At 41.8% G+C, this 21,307-nt stretch overlaps 1 protein-coding gene across 1 annotated transcript in view; it reads left to right on the forward strand.

Annotated features, from left to right (window-relative positions):
• The first annotated feature begins 1,813 nt into the window (after positions 1–1,813).
• The window catches only part of ntrk1 (neurotrophic tyrosine kinase, receptor, type 1), a 31,846-nt gene continuing 12,352 nt past the window's right edge, over positions 1,814–21,307 (forward strand). Inside the window, exons 1-9 of the mRNA XM_070835444.1 lie at positions 1,814–2,203; positions 7,781–7,855; positions 8,919–8,990; positions 13,169–13,237; positions 15,311–15,465; positions 16,086–16,228; positions 17,636–17,774; positions 19,865–20,197; positions 21,218–21,235. Coding sequence (XP_070691545.1) covers positions 2,007–2,203; positions 7,781–7,855; positions 8,919–8,990; positions 13,169–13,237; positions 15,311–15,465; positions 16,086–16,228; positions 17,636–17,774; positions 19,865–20,197; positions 21,218–21,235 — 1,201 coding nt within the window. The 5' untranslated portion in view covers positions 1,814–2,006. The remainder of the gene's footprint in view (positions 2,204–7,780; positions 7,856–8,918; positions 8,991–13,168; positions 13,238–15,310; positions 15,466–16,085; positions 16,229–17,635; positions 17,775–19,864; positions 20,198–21,217; positions 21,236–21,307) is intronic.

Consider the following 21,307-nt stretch of genomic DNA (forward strand, 5'->3'; position numbering starts at 1 on the left):
TCCTTGTTGAGATTTTAGCAGGTACTTATATTTTACAGGACATCCTAAGGGTGTGTGAAACGACTGCTGTTGACTCTCCATATATTACGTAAGTATATTTGTAAGTATAATATATAAGTTTGCAACACTATCTGTTCGCACTGGAGAAACTTGTGCACAGAATGTGTTCAGACTTTTGAAAAGAAACCACTCCACATTTGTCTGTAACCATATACAGTATGTACAGTAAACTGCGAAAATAAAGCTGGACAATTGAAGGAGGTGGTTTTATTGCAACCTGTTTACATGATCTTGTTTGCATATGGTTGTTTTGCATGGTTGTTCTAAAATGTTGTTAATTACATCTCCCAGCAAATGCTTTCCATTGGGTATTTTGTCTTTTGTCTTTCTCAAACACTTCCTGCTAATAAGGGCCTTGTCCCTCCACACTATTTGCTGGCGTAAAAGGAAGAGTAATTAAGCCACGAGATAATCCTGACGACAGCAGCAAAAATGGCTATTCAGCTCATAGGCAGTAATTGTGGTCAGGGCACGATGACCCTACTCATGTGTAGAGTGACTAAGAGGAATGGGGGTGGGGCACAGTATTTGTCCCATGGGAAGACAAGTGGCTCCGCTCATGTAAAGAACATATGTGTGATGGACAGCCAAGAATTATATAATGTCAAATTTTGACTTGCTACTGGTCTTCATTGATTACTTTGACTGATTACGTTTGAGTCACAGAAATAAGGTAGTGCTTTAACTTCCCTTTCGCTTTGATTTATTCACCAGTCTAGCATTGCACTTCTATAATATTGTTGGACTCATATAACAATGCAAAGCAGCAGTCTTCTTCTTCATCAAAACCTGGCATCTATGTGAACCCATGTGGCAGAGAGGTCTAATGAAACCTCACTTCATCTCAGACTCACTCAGAAGCAATATTTAGGCCTCATTTCTTGTCTATAGAAGATTTTTCCATTCCAATCTAGGTTCTGACGCCAACACGCTGTGTTTGTCCAATCATGTGTTGCATGAGACGATGCTTAGGTTCTACAGCAGTATTGGAGATCACTGGTCAGTCAACTCTTATCTCTCTCTCATGCCACTTGAAATGAGTGAAAGTGGATTGCCTATTGAGCTTTTCAAGATCCCGTTGCGCGAAATGCAAAATTGTGTACATGCCTCGCAAAGGCGTATAACACTGAACATGCTCCAGTAATGAAAAACAACAGACTCAGAGTCCTACTTTAAAGTACTTTGCTTTCATTTCCTATCATTACATCCTGCTGTGAGTTCACACTGTTGAAAAACAGCTTATTGCAGATCTCCCCACCACTCCCTGCTTTTCCACAGCCATTAAATTCATCACCGACCTCCCAAGTCTCAACAATCGCGAACCTTCCAACAATCAATTCTCCCAGGACAGAGAGATCCATCCATCCCTGCAGCAGAGTGTTGCTACAGTAGTGTTAGTGCACGTATGCTGTGTGCATCCAGACGCCCAAGAGCTCTCGCTGCTTGGCTCTGCTTGCACCTCGATCTGCTGGCGGGACAGCAGACCTCTCACCCGTCATTTGGGGGGTGGGGGCAGATGAGATCTCCATCACCATATCCCCTCTCCTCCTCTCATCATCATGAACACACACCCTTCACCCCAACACCCCCCCCCCCCCTTGCCTTCAGAGGTGTCTGGTGACTATGGCCCCTGCTATCTTGCCCCTCCCTTCATCACGGAGGATAGGAGGAGAGAGGGAGAAAGAGAGAGGCTGCAGCCCACTACCACCATGTCCCCAGAGGCCCCTTGCCTGCCTGCCTGCCTGCCTGCCCCTCCTGCTGCTCAGTACAGCTGTGGCTCAGTACCAGACCCTGAGCAGCTGGGATCTCAACCTTGCCAGAGAGTCAGAAGAAGAGCCACTGTGTGTGGAAGCTCCTCGCCTCTTTTTCCTGACTCCTCATTAGGTGAAGCACACAGACATTAACTCCAACTTCTCCGCTGGTGCTGAGAAGATCCTCTTTTGAGCATGGCTGTGGCACCCTGGGCCCTGGCGCTTCCACTGCCCCTGGTGCTCGCCTTGCTCAGCCTGGCACCTGCGCCCACCTTGGGAGGCTGCCCGTCGGCTTGCCGGTGCTCTTTCGCCATGCTGCAGTGCCTGGAGCCCGACGGCATCACCAGCATCCCGCCGCTGGCACAGCAAGAGAGCGAGAATGTGACGGAGATGTGAGTATGATGTGTCACCTGCTCTGCATGTGCCTCTAAATGAGCATGAGAGTATCAGATTCGCTCACCTGCCTTGATGCTGGTGGTTCGCCAAGCTTGATATTTTCCTCCTTTGTTCAGCTTTTTACTCTGAGTTGGTGTTCAATTAGTTTGTTTGCAGAGTTTTGGATTAATGCAGCTTTTTGCCACTGGTTTCTTATCTGATCAGATGTTTCAGTTTCAGATGTTTTTGTTTTTTGTCCGATTGTTTTGCATAGTCCAGGTGTTCAACTGTAGTAGTCATAGAAATTTACTCTGGAAGGAAGGTTTTCTGATTAAGTGATACAAAGGAAAGAAGTACCCAAGATGGAGCTGTTACATTGACTGTCTCATTCAAAGTTGTGTAACAAAGTTGCTTTCCGTTGCTTGATAGGCTTCCATTTTTTATTCACAGGTTAGAGCGCAGATATGTCTACGTGGTTATTTCTCATTATATCTTACATTGTCCCGTGTCCATTTGTCTGCTTTCATACCGTGAAGAGTTCTCAGCAGAAGTCAGATTCTCTGGTCATGCTTAGCAAGAGATAACGATGAACGTCTCACCAAAGTACTACAGCAAAGTAGTCCTCAAGATCACAATAAGCAAAATGTAAACTGTCTGCACAGCTTTGTCTGTTTCACATTATTTGACACACAGATTTGGTTCTGTTTTCATACCATGAAAGCGGTTTGTCGTTAGCGTTAGCCAAACCCAGCTTGATGTGAAGTAAATCTACGGCTATGTGAGATGCATTAACATGGCAGTAATTTAGTCACTTTGGTCACTGGCAGTCAATCTGGATTGCTGCTGGCAATAACCGGCATAGAGTGAGGGGACCTGGTGCCCTGTCATCCACTGTGCCTCAAAATGTGACCTCAGGCTCTTCAAAGAATCTCGACACAGACGACTCAGTCCGGTTTTTGTATGCTCTAAGTTCATGTGGTCACACGTTGCTTGGGTCAAGGTCCGACTCTTGATTATTAACTCTCATTTAAAACACAGTACGTGGTCCTCGTGAGATTGTTGTAACAATATGTCTTTCAGTCTAATAATACCAGTTCAGTTTTTCATTTTCATCAATACATTTTTTGTCTCCAAAAAAGCTGCTTTCAAAGTATTTGATCACTCCATTTGCCATCACTTTTGTTTAAAGCCCCTGAAAACCTTTCTCCAATAGTTATAACTGAATACAAACTTTACATTGTCACAGTTTTGAAAAACATCTTTTGGCATAATTTACTGAGAGTTAATCAGGACTATATTGTCTGATCAGATCTGAGTCCTGAAATTTTAGTAAACACCTTTTTTCCTTCTTTTTTAATCAGGAGATACAAAGTTATCCTCAAAGCTCAGTTCCTTAAACTCTGTGACTCCTGATGTGAATCCAGGCAAAAGATGAAGCAGAGGCAGAGTTTAGGCAGAGTTTTACATGCATTTACATAAAGGGACAAGATCCGTGTGCACTTTGTTCTGAATGGTTAACAAATCGTTACGTCATGGTCAGATAGCATGCTTTCATTCATGGTGGAGACCCACATACATTTACGTGGTTAAGTGGTTGGAGAAAGTATTTTTCAATTTTTGAGCCTAAAAATTGAATTCCGTTTCTGATGAGCAGTCCACTGACCTGTGTTTACCACTGAGGTTGTTCTGACCTAATTCATGCTCGTTCGCTGTGGCTCAACTGGTGCTGAGTAGATGAAATAGGAAAGATGGCTGATGGCGTCCACTTGATGCTGTGGTTTGGAGGCTAGTTTGATGTAGGTGGTTCTTTACAGCCATATTGTGTGTTTGAATAAAACACAGTTTTTGCCCACATGAACTGAGACTCCGCTACAGCCCGTCTGCAGCAGATGACTGTTATTTAACACTGGCTTTTTATTATGCAACCCACATTCAGCTCCAACATGGAAAAGTAAATGTCACTCTATGCACCACCATGCTGTTCTCTCTTTGTTCCTGTCCCCGGATCTGAGCAATTAGCACTTGTTAAGAAGAAACTACATTTGTGGAATGCTATTTCGGTGCAAGCAAGTCAATTTCCTGCCGCTTTCTGCCTCCATTCACCTATAGGTACCCCACTCTCTCTTCTTCCTCCACCCCTCTCTTTCCTCTCTCTCCCTTACCTCAGAGGTATTGCCTTGTGCCTGCAGCTAAACATGTTTTGTAGTGCTCAGAGTGAGGCTTGACATTCTCCTGAACTGTTGAGTGAATAAGTGAGCGGACCTTTCTCTGCTTCTGTTTACCGCGGTGCTCTACATGCCAGCAAACAGCAACACTTCACCGTATTGGCAGTGCAAAGGGAATACAGCCGATACGCCGAACAAACAAGGGGCCATTAACTGTGGAACTGGGGTCGAAATTCATCATACGCTGAGTTATAAATTCAATTTTGTGAATTGCCAGTCAATGCCCCCACCCGGGAACAATAGATGATATACAACCCACTTGGCTCAATCCAATAAGTAAGGGCGATGGGTGATCCTGGGCCCACCTGCCCTGTAATCACATTATTGCTATGTGGTTCAATCAGACATGAATAAAAAGGGTTTGTGTGTTGCAGCTGACAAACACAAAACAAGGAGGTTGAAACAATGCCGCATGCTGAAAGAGGCTGTCATCAGCTAGAAATTACTGCAGGTATTTTTTGGCATATACACCATACAGTATAATACCATGGAAAAAAATGTATGGTATATACACTGTAGGACACAGAGCTCTCCCCATGGAATATTTATGTACAGTATCTATCTATCTATCATCTAAGTGATAATCATTACCGTAAAATTGTCTGCAGAAACAGCCTCATATCAACAGTAACAGTAGGGAAAAAAAATAGGACCCACAGAAACCATTAAAAAATGCGGTAGCCCTGATGTGCCAGATGGCCCTCTGCAAACCAGAATCTGATGTCTGCTGAGGTGTCTCAACAGAATGTACTTCAAAAGCACTTTTTCACAATAGCTCGTACTTAAAGTCCCCAAAACTTGGTTTGAAACCTTTTCTTTATATAACATTGAATATTTATGACCGAACAAGCAATAATCAAAGATTGAGTTTTGATTTTTTTAAAAAAAACAGGCATCATTTCGGCATCATTTATCAAAAGTTAAATCGTCAAAACCTCAGCCTGTCTGGTTCAACAGGACTGAGCAGGTGTGGTGTAAGCAAACAACCACACTCACAGTGCAGTGCAAAAACAAGGGCTGATTTAAACTCAAATGATCTTACATATGTCTGTTTCCAGGTTTTGGGGAGGGCTACTGCATGAAAAAACTTGATGTGTTCTGTAGCTGATAAATTGCCTCAAGTGATGTCATGTGTCGAGACTACAAGCTTGAAAATGAAAAAAAAAACATCTGAGGGTATGGAGGTAGGAAAAAGTGAGCTTACCAGACCCCTGTAGCCTGCCGAGTATCTCTTTTTGAGGCCAGCAGCTCAAGGCTACATCAGCCACTACCAGGATAACACACCTGAATCGCCAACCAAACTGTCAGCAGTTGAGTTGTGTTGTGGGTAATGTAGTCAGCAGGTTTGATTGTGTGGAGTAATAAAGTCGATATCTCTGGCTCTGCTGCATCGATTTTTGGTAGATTGTTTTTTAAAAACATCTATTGTTTGTCCAACAGTGTTGTAGCAGTGCAAATAAATTGGTGGAGCACACTTAAGTACAGCAAGACCATGGTTATTATTTCAAAATAAAGAGGCAAAGACTTGTTTAATTTTGAAAGAAGAAACACTTGCAATCCAATAGAATTCACATTCACACATTCAACTGTTTTCTGAGTTTCCTGCAATAAAAGTTTCCCTTCAGGTTAGCCTCCAATAAACTCATCTTTAAAGGAGACACATACCGTGCATACTGCTCTTTTCACCCTCCTGCGTAACAGTCGCTTTTAGCTGCTGTCTCTTTAAGGCAAAGTCAGGTTAAGGAAAGGCTCTGATTTGAGCCCGAGCAGGCACCGCCAGTGAACCTCCGCACCAGATCTGCCGTCTCCAGAGAACAATCTCCACTCCAAAAGGGGGCCCATTAGCTGAGCAGCATGCCAACGCCAAGTTCAACAGACTAGCATGCCAAATAAATAGCAAAACAGCATAAAACAGCACAAGGTCTTCACTTCCACAGATGGTGGGAAGACATGAAGAGTGTTGTCACGCTTTTTGCAGCCAACAACAGCACCATTTGCGGTCGACTGACTGCAAATCTAAATGGAGGGTTCCATTCACGCATGTTTGCTGAACGATGGAGCAGGAGAAAAAGAGAGAAAGAATGGTCTTTTCTCACAGTCCGAGGGTCTCTGGGCACACTGGGGACATATATACTTATACGGCAAAGACATTGAAAAGTGCATTTCGCACAATATGTCCTCTTTGAGTTGCCCTTGCCGATTTTATTTGCCTTAAATATATCTTAGTGTTTTTAGGTGATTTTCTGTTTTTTTCCAATCATCTCGCATTGTGATCGCCTCAAAGCGGTCTCCTGAAAATAATGTTATTTTAATGATTTCTTTTTATAATTCAAGAGAGGGCTGAAGACATTGGATTAATTCAATGGATTCATTATTCGAATCCAGTCAAAGAAGCGTCCTCCTGGGCTAAAAGGACAACAACATTCAGTTATAGTACAGGAGGGGGTGGAGTGAGATGTGAAGGAGGGCAGAGAATGAGGTGGACAGTCTGCTTCAGCGAGATCCTTGATAGGTCCGATCAAGCCATCTATTCAAACATCTCATGAGGAGAGCAGGCTGTCCTTGCGCTGAGTGCTCAATTGATCCACATTCCGAGGTAGGCTGTGTCTGGAAAAGAATTTCCCATCAGCCTTGTCTACTCTGCGTCTCTTCAGATTTTTTTTTTTCCATAAAAACAGAAGTTTAAGTCCTGATATGAGTTTTGCGGTTTGTGGGTCCCTGGACATCCCTTGTTATCAGTTTGTTCTAGAGGAGGTCAGACACATCGACTTTAATGCTCTTCTTTATTTTTGTTTTTTCTCACTGGATGCACTCCCATGGTTTCTTCCCATACCCTTTCTTTTCTGTTGTTTCCCCTAACTCTGAATAATTGTGCCTTTAAAAAGGGGTTAATGGTTCAAATAATTAGCTGCTGAGTATTTCCATAAAGGTTGCACAGGCGACTCTAACTCGGTTCAGCCCCCTTTGTTGCTTTTAGTGTTGTTAGTTAGTGTGGACTGTCATTGTCACTAGGCTGCCATTTCTCTGCTTCACTCGGAGTTAAAAATGAAGGACCTTTTTGTGGTCTTGGATACAATAATGCCCTTTTTAAAATGGCAAATGAGTATTTTTTTGTCATTTGTCCAGTTAATTCCCTAAATAATAAACACATTAAGATAAACTCCCCTTTTTCATTATTTTAGTATGCCTCTGCTCAAGGAATTCATTCTCTAGTTTTTTGCCATTTTCCAGCGTTTTGTTTCTTATTTGTCTGTTTTCTACCATTTCCATTCAGCATGGGCTTAAATGAACATCTATGCAACAAAACATATGTATTTACCTTGCAACTCTCTTTCTCTCTTTCTCTGTCTCTCCTTTTTTATTAACCAGTTACATTGAAAACCAAGCTGGCCTGGAGAATATAACCAAAATTGATCTTGCAAACTACAAAGAGCTGAAGAACCTGTAAGTAATGCTTCTCTCACAACTTGGACAACTTACTTTAAGACAGAAATTGCACAACAGTTTATTCTTCCAGATAGCAGACGTACATATTGTTAAGCTGTTGTGTTGCACTGTATTGAGCACTGCCACACGTGATTCTCAATGCCACTACATACAATTTGCTGTTACTTATTGTTGCTATGCCTGTCAAGCTTCCCACTCTTGGACATTTGCAGTTCACATGCCACATTTATTGGCTGGTGCTGTATCCCTTTTTTTCAGCACCCAGACGGCTCACAGCTAGAGCTCCTCTTTCACAAAGGTGTTGGATGGTCTGCGCAGGCCAGTCAAGTTCTTCAACACCAAACCAGGACAACCATGTGTTTATGGACCTGGCTTTGTAAAGGAAGGCACTGTCATATTGGAACATCAGTAGCCCTACTCCAGACAGTTTCCACAAAGCTGGGGGCACACTATTGTCCAAAATATGATTGTACACCACGGAAATAAGATTTTCTTGACCAAACCATGAAAAATAGCCCCACACCAAAAGTTCACAAAAGTATGTGTATGGTGTGTCCACATACTTTTGGCCACTATGTGGAAAAATAATTGGTTTGAAAGTCTCTCATGACTTTAGTTGATACATTTGTCTGAGATAGATAAAAGTCACTTAGATTTATATTTAGCAAACTAGCTTTTAGAAAGAGCTGAAACATTTTTTGACAATCAACCGATTGACAGAAAATGAATCGGCAAATGTTTCTCAAATGATAGTATTTCTACAAAAATAACTTTGGAGTTTTGGACCGCTGATTGCACAAGACGAACAATGTGAATACCAATAAGTCAGAGCAGCCAACGTATGAAGGGGCATCCGTCACTGTTTTCCTGCCCTTCACAGATCAAACATTGATTGATTATTTGCAAAATGGAGTTGGCACATTGACTAATAATGACAAGCATGCAGCCCCTGCTTTTATCTATCACACACAAACTCTCACAGGTTTCTGTATACCTGAGGTGTTTACCTGTCTGGTCATGCTTTGTTTTGATGTTTATTGTGCTTCCTCCCCCTCTTCAGCACAATCACATCATGTAAGCTGAGGCTCATCTCTGCCAATGCCTTCCAAAACAACGTCAAGCTCCAGTATGTGTAAGTGTCCTTGTCGATACAGAGGGATTGTCTTGCCTCTCGTCATGTTTTGACCTGTGCGTGGCTCAGCCTATTTGTCGGTGTCAGTCAGCGCTCAGCTGGCCCTTTAATATTGCACGTCACACGAAGTGAGAGGTACACTTCTCAGAATCACAGTGACTCAGTCGCTTGTACAAATAGTTTATTAGTCACCCACAGATACATTTGTGACCTCATTTAAGTTACTAAAACCACATTCATTAGAAGTAGTCTTTTTAGATGGATGTTATATGTGTTATTTATTGATTGAATATCTTTTTGGACTTTTGGACCTTGAGCTTTTGGACGTGGACCATTTTGTGATATTTTATGTACTAAATGGTCATTGACTATTAAAAATAATCTTAAATTGCAGCCCTAATGCCAATGCCAAAAAATGTCCTGTATGTGCTGCAAGCCTGCACTCTACTTTACCACAGAAACATACTGTTGATGGATGATAGTAAAAAATCAACAAGCAGTTATGAAATAAATGAGCAGACAGTTTGTCAAACTGCGATATTTTCACGTATTTTTCAGTTTTTAAAAGTGAACCAATTTCTGAGCTGCTTGGCTGTACAACCTTGGCCCCACAATAAGTTATACAATGGGGACTTATCAACTAGAACCATCAGATCCTTCTATTCATCAGCAGCTGACCCTTATCGCCACCATCTTGTCCTCATCGTCTCACTGAGCATGTATGACATGTCCGATGTTGTTTATCTAAAGGACAGGGTGGGCAGGAGTGGTGGTGGTGGTGGGGGGGTGGGGGGGGTGCGGGGTGAGCTCGAGAAATTGGAGAAGACATCCACCAGTCACCTTTTACTCGCTCACTTTGGCGGATTATCGACAACTGATGCATAATAAATACACTCCACTAAGGGTCCATTATCACTTAATCAATATTTTACTGTGGGGGGAGAGGGTGTGCTGGGCTTGGGTGGAGTATGGGGGCCTCTGTGTGACAGATGTATTTCTGAGATTAAGAGGGACGCACTATTACCAAACTAAGAAGGGGACATGGAGGCTCTGTCGGCTTGAACCACTTTCCTCTCTCTTCCTTCTGCTCTTGTCTTCACCCACAATCCTCCTAGAACCCAGTCTGCTTTTATTATAAAGCGTTCAGTTCTTAAAAATGGCTGAATGAAAATAAGCTGCTGTTCCCGGCTCTGCTCTCCCCCTGTGGGCCCGGGCAGGAATTGAGCTGGTAATGGATAAGCCCCAATGGCTAACCCATCTGACATGAACTTTTGGGAGCAAGGAAAACAAATAATTGAACCATTGGCCCTGCCAGAGTGAATATGTATTGGCTTCCATGAGCTCGCTCCCCAGTGTGGCTTTTTGTCATCTTCTGAGGGAGGTTTATTTACAGTCTGGTTCCTTGGCTGTCTGAGGATCATTTGAGAGCCGCTGTGATGATATCTTAGTGGCCTGAGAGGATTGACAGAAAGATATGTAGTATTCATCTATCACAGGATAGTAGGATATTATGATACACTAAAAAAAAATTGGTCCCACATGATGAGGATGTGGCCAACTGACATTATTTTACTCTTTATCTCAGTTCATTATTGCCTGTCAAACCAAAGCATTTTATTCACATTAGAGTATTTAAAAGAATCATGTTAATTCAACATATGTGTCAGTTACTTTTATACCAATTTATTGTGTGATGTTAATGCGATTTCATCATGTCCAGGGTACTTGATTTTCAACTGTAACTCCAATTTGATTTCTTTTCTTGTCTTCACATCATTGTAGCTGGTCCTGCTACATCTCACTAAACATTTTACCGCTGTACATTTCTGGAAACAAATATGGCAATAAACATAAATACATTTCTTCCACAAAAATAATTTGCATTTAGAGAGAGCGCTGTACAACTTAGACATCTGACATTGCAAACAATGCAGTCCTTCACAGAGGAAGGGAAAGGTACTAGAGCCAAATAAAATATCTTCCTTATGACATATACTAATATTTTCCAATTATAAATTATTAGAATTAAATAGCTGATGACACAGTAATGCAATAAAAATACTAGTTCTGACGTATTTCACATGATTCTGTCAGGTCACTGAAATGTTAAATGCCTCTCTTTTAAGAGGTCTTAATAAAAACCACTCCACATTGGTACCAGCACACTGGTCCTGGACAGTGTGTTGCTTTCCAGCTCCATGACCGGCTTTTGGAGACCTTTACAGGTATGGCAGCTGCAAATGCAGTTCTCTGCAACTTTATAACACCATCTTGTCCTTGAGGACAGTCCTGATCTTGGCCTGTGACCCATGAGTTCCCACTGTGGTCTCCTTTATCTTGATCACTGGATGCTTCATGGTTTGAGACCTGTTGAATGAACATTCACAAAACAAGATGAGATGAAATAAAGTACATATATGCACTTTAAATAATAGACAAAATGTCCACAATCAACAATATAGTCAGATATACTCTTGAGTGTGCACTTGTAAAACAAGGGAACAGGGTCTGAAGGGAACCTCCTTTAGTAAAAATCTTTCCTAAATGTAACATGAAACACACACACACTCATGATATGCAGGTTGAGAGAGTTCCTGCTGTTCATACTGGCTGTGAGGGGATCCCTTCATACTGTAACACGACTACACTGTAAGACATGGAGGACACGATCCACAGAGCTCAGTCTAAACCTCAGGTGAAGCTTTCACAGTCTGAGTTAGAAAATGATGTGGTTATCCTCCAAATGTACAGTGTTTTAGTCTCCTCTTTTTTGACTGTTTCCTGGCTGAACTGTGGTGAATGGAATAACTTTACAATGTACTTTTGGATTTTGTCTCCCATCACTTACACCGTAGTCATGTTGGAGGGAGATCTCTTCACAGTCAGTGTGGACAGGAGGAAACCTTTAAACCTAGTTAGTCTCAATAGAAAACATGGATGGTTTTAACAGAAAGTTTGTCTTGTACACATGTAAAGACATGTAAAAGTCTACGTTTTTTCAGGATGCATTCTTTCTTGAGCCATGGCTGCCATAATGCTGTCTGGTGCTATTCCTCTTACTCGGAATATCAGAGCCACCTCTATCACAGAGCCTTTGGAGCCACAATGTGGAGGAACAATTAACAACCGAGCAACTTGGGTCCTGCCTCCAACGCTGTATCCAGTTCTCTTTGTCCATCCACGCTCTCTGCCCTCAAATGTGTCATTTAGCTAGCTGAGGCTATGCTAGCTAAAGTCGGCTTCAGTACTGGGATGGAATGTCAGAAGGTCACCAAGGTGCTTAGAGGTGCTATGATTTATCCTCTGGGAACAATGAATGTCTGGACAGAACATTGTGCCAATCCAACTGGTGGATGCTGAGATATTTCACACACTAAGTAAAAACTCTGAGCTGTTCAAGGTGCCAGAGGAAATGTTCACTGACTAAAATAACCAGAGTTATGAGGATTCATCCTCTGAACACCATGGATATCTGTATCAAATTCAACAGCAAACCATCCAATACTGTCAAGCCTAAAACATCAGCCTGCTGATTCATCCTCTGGAGAATAAAATTCATAGCAATCCATCCAATATTTGTCGAGATGTTTGGGTTTGGATCAAAGTGGTGGACTGACTGATGTCCATGTCTATAGTGATGACCATCACTACTTTTTCTACAATAAATGACAAACATTTCCCCCCAAATTCAGTTCTGTGGAGTGTTTCAATCTGTGTAGCTGAGCAGAGTCCTTCGCCCGAGAAGCGTTTGTGACCCCGGACAAATAACCTAATGTACTGAACATGAAGCAAACACTGAGAGGTGTGCTGGAGGTGTTTGTGAATGTGAAATACTTGCCACGGTAACTAATCAGAACCCATTTGGATGCATTAACGTTTTCCACCGAGAGTAATTCAAAGCAGGTAAGCATTGCTCTGAAAGTGAGCAATCGAATCACAGCGTGACTCAGCTGCAGAACAGGACTCAATTAGAACAATTTTTACTTTTATTTAGGCCATTTTTTTTTTTAAAATCTGACAGTTTTATCTTTCTCAAAGCAAGATTTGAACCAAACTCATTTCATCAGCTGTTCGTGCCATTAGAGGGAAGTAAAATCTAAACAAAGCTGATATAAGATAACTGTTTATAGCGACAGAGCAGCTAAACTAATCACGCGTGTTCTCTCTTTGTCTCACAGGAACCTGGCATCGAACTCTCTGGAACACATCTCCTGGAGGGTGTTTCATTTTCTACCTCTGCTCAACCTGTGAGTCCCTGTAAATTCACAATGAGGACACTTTGACTCATTCAAATAAGTTTCATTTCCCAGAAGGTCAAGGTGGCTGTAAAGGCTAAATCTAATCTTACTTACTGACGAGGCTGCGCAACAACAGAGGCAGCCAAAAATAGAAAGAAACAAAAAGTTCTCAACAGCCCAAAACCACCTCAATCTGCCACCGCCTGATTCACACATTCAGCGGCAACAGTAATATCTGTTAATTCAGCAGCCTGGCTCTTGGTTCCCTACAATATATTCTTTAAAGAGGACCTATCAATTCTTTACCATGAGTTTGGTGATAACTAATTTTACTTCTAATGTGTTTCATCGAGGTGTTAGATGTTTAAACTGAGCTACATTGTCGTCATTTCTTTGTGCTTTGCATCTTTTAGTTCTTTTTTTTAAAGGAGTTTGGTTGTGGTTATACCACTTTAGCGACACCTATGGAGTTCAAGTTTGTTGGCTGCCAGATTGTTTGGAGTCAGCAAGCTGCAGACTTTTCTCAGGTTAGAAGGCAAAGCAACAACTCTGGTCAAAAGCGTGCAAATTAGAGTCCCCCGGTGGCTGAGCCAGCTGACTTCCAGCTGACTCCATGAACAAGTTTAAAATTAATTTATTACACGGCTCTGTAGTATACTCGATTCTGATTAGTCAATTATGGCCACAGTCTGTTATTTCTGAATAGCAGGTCGCTGCTATGAATAACAGACTGTTGCTATGGACGTAGTTCTGATCTGACGTAGTTCAATCCACAGTCCAGTAAAGACCGGCAAGAACGAGGATGAGCATGAGGATGACTGAGGACAGAAACGTCAACATCGATATTCACCTCGTCTCTCTTCACCATCAATGGAAATGTTTAGTTCATTTAGATTTCTAATCCTAAAATATAATGCTAATAATGTTTATGTTGCTATGGACACAGTTCCAACGATTCTTTGTTTAGAGGAAACAATCAAATTAATTTCAAATCAATAAAATAGTTTTGATAGATATTGTCAAATTGATTTCTTCAGTAAGTAGACACGTAAAGTGCAGTGTACATTATCTCTTACACAATGTGCTGATTCAGCTCTGTGAGACTGTTATGGGACTCAGTGGTACTCAGTTTGTGATAGCCCAGGCTGCCAGCATGGACAAGAATCTATCTATCATGTTACATTGCTTCTTTTTGTAATAATTGTATTTGGGAAAAGGGCTACTTACTGGGCCGGTGGGTGTCACTTGCCCTGCAGTTCCCGCAGTGGTCACAAAGCCAGAATCTCCTCACAGCACATCGCTATCATCCTCTTTGTGAGATCTGCATGTGAGCACTGCTCCCACAGTAACTAGTGGCAGCACCTCTCCCCTCTCAAGTGTGCAGTTCGTTTTGGTTAGGGAACGGTCAAATTGAGGTAACCTCACTTTGCAAATTGTAGTGGGCATATTTGGCAAATTTGAGGACCAACTAGCAGCTAACTAAACTAAACTAAACCCAGAACTGAACATTTTTAAGTTGCTAAAATTCAATAATTAACAAATACTGCTGCTGTCATATTTTGCTGTTTTTATTCACCAAGGGCAGCTGTATTTTGTGGTTGTAAAACAAGACAAAACGGGGACATTTTTGCAGAGAGAGGGAGGCTTTTGTGCTCTCACCTGACATTATGATGTGCCCCGGCTTTGAAGCACAGAGAAACACAAAAGATGCTAAGAAAAAATACAAAGATTTTAGAGGTAATCTCTATATTAGGAGACCTTTCAGTGCTCTTGAGGTCTTATGGTATTATGTTTGCGCCATACTAAAGAAACTACTGTTGCTTTTTGAAACTTGACTAGCAACACTTCACTAGTTGTGGCTCACAGAGTTGTTGGAAAAGGAGAATTATAAGTTGGAGAGTACAAAGGATTGTTTTCAATTTAAAGGTAAAATTCTTCAAGGATTTATATTGAATCAAAATTATACATATTTCTAATCATATAAGTTGGTGTTGGTGGTTTTATGATGCTCTCTTGTCAGAGAAATTAAGTCAAAAGGAAGTAAAAACTGGATTTATGATTTTTCCTCCTGTTTCTCCTCAGGGTTTTGAGGGAGAACCCTCTTGTGTGCTCATGTGACCTCCACTGGCTCCAGCAGTGGCAGCGCAGTGAACGAGGCGACCTGGACAACCAAATGTTGTCTTGTTTCTCCGACGATGAGGAAGTACCTCTCAGCTCTTTGGTGATAGATAACTGCAGTGAGTTTGGCTTTCATTTTGATATCTGAACTTTGCTTTTTAAGAGCATCACAGTAAATTTCTACCAAGAATGGACTTGAAGCAGGGGACATATTGTGTCTTTGTAGTTACATTTCTGAAATGTAAAGCACTTGCATTTTTGTAGATTCAGGATTGTTTTTAAGTGAAAAAGGAGGAGATGTAATTTTTGCCTAATTGTAATTAGGTAGTATACCTAGTTTTTCTATATCTTAAAACATGTCTGGAGGGGATCTTTAGATATTTAATAGCAGCAAAGTTCGTGACATTTTTAATTGTCATAATAAGTCTTCCTCTCATGTGGTGTAATTAATATTTGAAATGATCCAGTTTCATCCGGTTGGCTTAAAAAGGAAAAGTAATAACCTTTTGTTGTTCCTATTACTGCCTCCAACAAGCAGGTGCAGTTAAATGCCGGGATGAAATTGGCTCGGCATTGTTGCCTTAATCACATACAGTAGGAGCATCTTGTTGCCAGGAAACATATGAGAGAGTTTTGGGTCCTGTGCTGTTTTTCTAAACTGCAAACAAAAAAGCTCAGCTCTGCACTCAGCTGTGCAGCCATTGCTACGTCTTCATACTGTCTCCCCCGCTGCTCTCAGGTCTGCCTGAGGTGACCATTGCCCCCTCCAAATACAAGACTCAAGAAGGAGGCAACCTGACGTTTCAGTGTTACGTGACAGGAACTCCCACTCCCAATGTGAGATGGCGAACTGATAAGCTTCACTCTCACTTCTTTGCCCAGGTAGGAAACAATGTTCAGTATACGTGTATATGTACAGTATATACAGCATGTCATACATTCATGTCTCTGTTCTGTACACACAACACTCTCTTCAAGGCCTCTTGCTGTTTGAAGGGCTTTCTGGGAAATTTCTCCTTATCTGAATCGAGCTGAATTGATTCTAAAGCCCCTTGGAGCAAATTCGTGATTTGTGACATTGGGCAACAATATATATAGATAAAACTCAAATGACTAGTCAAATCCAGCTTCAGCCAACACTGTATTATTTCCCAACTCAGGACGATTACTGTACTGTAAGTTTCTGTGACCAACAAATCCCTTGAAAAGAAGGGAAATTATTTCCACCAGTTTCTGGCTAGTGAAGCCAAAGCCTGATGAATCTTACTCCTCTTCACTGTTGTACAAAAACACATCAGCGAGCCACTCTTTTGCACTGGGTGACATGTTCCTTCATTATTTGTTGTCTATTCTGAGCCACCTACATACTCGCCAGAGCATCAAATCTGCGGCCTAAAATAGTCCCCAATAACTGCTCCATTTACTGCTGTCGTTTTTTTTTTAAATGAAAGTATAAATATGATATATTATATATAATATATATCCATGACGTTTAGAAGTAAAAGATATAATAAAAGGTTAAACGTCTTCAATGGGAACAAATGCTGCCAGCTGGAGCACACACATTGTGACATGTTACAAATGAACACCTTAAACAGTGTGTGTTGGTAGACAAAGGAGTCAAGACACAATGACGCACCAATGATCAGAGACCTGGATACTGTCATGTATTAAACTGGGAGATTAATTACCAGGTTGTCTCGCGTTCCAGGTAAAACGTCCAGATATGATCAAAGCCAACATAACACTCAAAACCTTTTCATAGGATTTGTTGACAACAAGAAATATATAGAAATCAACAGCCTTTGCTGCTTCATCCCATCTCCAGCTGCTGTATTAGAGCAAAGAGATCTAATGAGATCAAAAAAGGGACAATATCACTCTTCCTTACATTACAAATATTTGTGACCTCTTCCATTTGTTCTCACTTTACTGATGCTTTCAAGCTTCGACACTTAAAAATGCAAATCCTCCCACTGGCTTTTAGCTAAGTCTGACTGTTGTTACTTCTCTGCAGGACACGACTGTCTGTGTGGAGATTTTTTACAACTGTATTTCGCTGTTTCCTTTACTTTCCGCTCTCTGCTGCTTGCTGTGTTGTGAAGCTCTTTAGTTCAACTGTGCTGCGCTTAAAGCTGCATAAATAAAGTTCAGTTGGGTTCTGTAATCTATTGATCTACAGTAAATTGGATCCCATTTCATCCCTCTAACCTGTACGCCTCTAAGTGATCCATATGTAGCTGTGACCTGGATGCATTAACCTCCTCTGCACTTTGTGGGCTATTGCAGGAGAGAATCTGGGGCTCCACATTAGAGCTGGTCCTTTTCCTCAGCAACGTTTCCTCCCATGACAATCTGCACAACCTAACTTGTGAGGCCGAGAACCAAGCTGGGCCCGGGGAGGAGATGGTGCAATTGGACATTGAGTGTAAGTGCCTGCAAAATAAAACCACACTTTTGAAAGCTCACAGGCTCAATACAAGTCGTGGGGCTTAATGGAGGTTAGGGTGGGAGCACATTTGGGCCATTTTTCTAGTGCAGGCAGGGTGGACGGCCAAAGAAAAGAAAAATGCACTGCACTGATTTCTTCTAAATGCCCCCTTTACAAATACGAGTATGTACCCACCATGCTTCTAATGGAGTCATCTGCCACTCACTCTGGCGACTGGTGGGAATTGTTAAAATAATATGAGTGAAGTGCTGCAGGTATGGCTTGCCATTTAATGCTTGGATACAATGAGAGGACAAAAGAGAGTGAACTTACCTCGCCTCACTCTTTAAGAACTCCTTCATCTCATATACACTGTACTTCAAAATTACAGTTGCAGCTTGACCCCAGAGGTTTACTGTTGTTTTCTCCTTCCAGATGCATTAGTGCATCTGGAAGGAGAAGAACACGGAGGAATGACAGCACCCAGCGGTCCCACAGAAAACATACTCAGATGCATTAGTGATACATTACAGAAAAAATACTTCCCAAACAATATCGTATATCACCAACCCGGTGACACTCATTAGAAAATAAAGGCAAAAAGAGCGGGGGCGCCAATCAGCTGAGGCCAAATGCACAAGCATCAAGGGACAGATAATGAACGTCAGGAAAATGGGGCTGATAACCCGTGCTAAGATCTGATTTGAGCCTGTGCTAATGGACTTTTCCCTCCTACTCCGGAAAACCGCTTCATCCGCAGTGATTGGCAGTCTGTAAATGCGTTAGTGCAGCTAATCTATCAACATCAGCCCCCCTGGTGGACGGACACTCGTTAACCGCTAGCCCTTTAATTACTCTTAATTACCTCCCAGAACAGTGGGTGTTTACTGCTGAGTGGCTCTCTCTGCCATTGATTCATGGTACTAGTGTGGCTTCCCTTTCATAAAAGAGTTTTTTTAAATCCTGTTTTTTGCAATGTCATTTTATTTTTTTTTATTTGACTTTAAAAGGTCAAATAAGGGTTTTATCAATGTCCACCATCACAGGAGTATAATAGTAACGTTTTTAGAATATTTTTCAAAGGTTCCAGTTAAGTGAATCCACCTGGACTGATGCCAAGAATTATTTTGTGTGTTAGCCAAATTTTTTTCAGAATGTTAATTGTCTAATTCTGCAATGAGGTCTGAGAACTGGCAGGCTCATTAAACATAATTCTAGCCTTCCCTTTAACTCTTGCTGTGAAATAGCTTGTGTAAGGTTAGTAGAGGCCGCTAATGGATGATTAGTTAAATGTGATAAAAAGTGTTAATTTTCACTCAGTGTATCGGACTTGCCTTGGGAAGAGAGACAAATGCCTCGGTATCCCCTTAGCACAGCACTTTCTGAGGCTGGGTCATGGGTTAAGAGCAGCAGAACGACATGTGCAGCATGAGGGGTCTCTGCTCTAAAGAGTCAGGTTCGATCTGAATGAGGCCATTTCCTGTAACTTCATGTCCAGAGGAGCTTCCAGGTAGCTTTTGTGGTCGGGGGCAAGACGGCAACCAGGATTCATTATTCACAGCAGGTCAGCACAGGTTTGCAGCACAGATGGAGAACATTGATTCATGGAAACTCGGAGAGAACCTATAGGGCACTTTGTAGATGAGAAGATAGCAAAGCACAAAGGAAATGAGGTAAAACAATTAGCCCTGCTCTTTCCAAAGCTATGTTAGAGGACCTTTAGAAGTGCTGGAAGGCAAATTATGCTATCTATGGACAGAACCTGGCGAACCTGGCCCCCTGTTTCCAGAATTTATGCTAAACTAAGCTGACTGACTGTTGGCTATATCTTTATATTCACTGCACAGTCATGAACGTGGTATCAATTCTCATCTAACTATGGGCAAGAAAGCAAATGAGTGTATGTCCCAATGCATAACCACTCTGCTAGGTCTTCTCTTTCTCAGTTGTCATTCCAGCTTAGAAATACCAAGCAGGAGCAGTTTACCAGCTTGCAGCTCAGCGTTTGATGGGAAGGAAAGAGAGTTACTCTGCTACTTCTCTCCCCTAAACACCCCTGAACTCCCAAATCTGTCATCTCCCAACAGTCCCGGTCAAAATTGTCTTCCTGAGGGACGCTGAGCAGCAGCACCACTGGTGTTTCCCCTTTGCTGTGGATGGCAACCCTGAACCAACTATTAAGTGGCAGTACAATGGCAATCAACTGAATATGACCACCTACACATACACCCAGTTCATCCCTGACTCAACGGACGGATCAGTGAAACACGGATGTCTCTTCCTCAACAAGCCCACCCACATCAACAACGGCCACTACACTCTGATCGCGGAGAACAAACTGGGAAGGGATGAGGCCACAGCCACTGGGATGTTCATGATCAACCCCTTTGACCCCTTCGATCCTGAGGGGATAATTCCAGGTGATTTCCTGAAACTGTTTTGTAGCTGCAGAATGTTTTTTCCGAGCCGTATCCCATAATGAGCAGAGGAAGGCATTAGGACAGCTAAAAGACAAGTCTATGTGAATATTTTATGATTTTGACACTGCATGGTCCAGTGTTGAAACAACTCCTTGATTAGACACTTTAAACTTTACAATAGGGTCCAGAAAACTGAGTGAGCACAAAGCAATGGATAAGGATCGAATCAGCAATGATTGATGACTAACTCATTCCTGAATAACTCTGCATAAAGAATAATAACTGAATGAAACATGTAAAGATGTAAAGTTCTCGGCGATCTGTGAAACGACATACCGACCATCTTCATGAATCATTCCTCGTTACTCTGAATCAGCTGGTGAGCGGCACAAAACTAAGACAGCAGCACTCTCAAGAAAGATTTGAACCATTATATTTAGAGCAAATATACATCAGCATAATCTGCATTAAAAATCAATTGAATAAATAATTTATTCCAGGTAGACTAATGTTTTAGGTAAAACAGATTTTTACATAGTTTAATACACTCAAGATTGTACCATGGAGCTGGATGTAACAAGTAACACCAAACACAAGCTCTATTTTCACGACCAATAATCTGAGCCGACAGCAGACGTAGTAACAGAGAGTAACAGAGTAACAGACATCTGTGTAAATAGGGCGACCCTGCAGGATGGGACACCAACGGTGGCGATGCCGTGGTGTCACACGTCACGCCTCTTTTGCTTCCGGAAAGCCGGCATTTCATCTAAAATCTCACACTTGTGCACTAATTTACCGGCATTGCTTAGTTCAGTGTAGACAAGCGAAGGCGGCTTACACATCTCTGCGTAAAAGGGCCAATAAACTGCTTTCACCAAATGTATATATAAGTATATATATTTTCATTTTCAACATTAAAGCAAAATAATATCATAAGTTTAAACTCTCTGGTTCGGTTGCATCTTTGGCTCTGGCGTGTTCATAAATGTGCTTTTGTTCTTACTTCCCACATGTCAGTCCTTGGTGTGGATCCAAGTAAGTCTTTGATTGATTTTTCTTCAGCATGTCTCCCCATGGACTTGATGTGAGGTCTGTCTCGAGTAATTT

Source organism: Pempheris klunzingeri, chromosome 8 (assembly GCF_042242105.1).
Source record: "Pempheris klunzingeri isolate RE-2024b chromosome 8, fPemKlu1.hap1, whole genome shotgun sequence".
NCBI lineage: Eukaryota > Metazoa > Chordata > Actinopteri > Acropomatiformes > Pempheridae > Pempheris > Pempheris klunzingeri.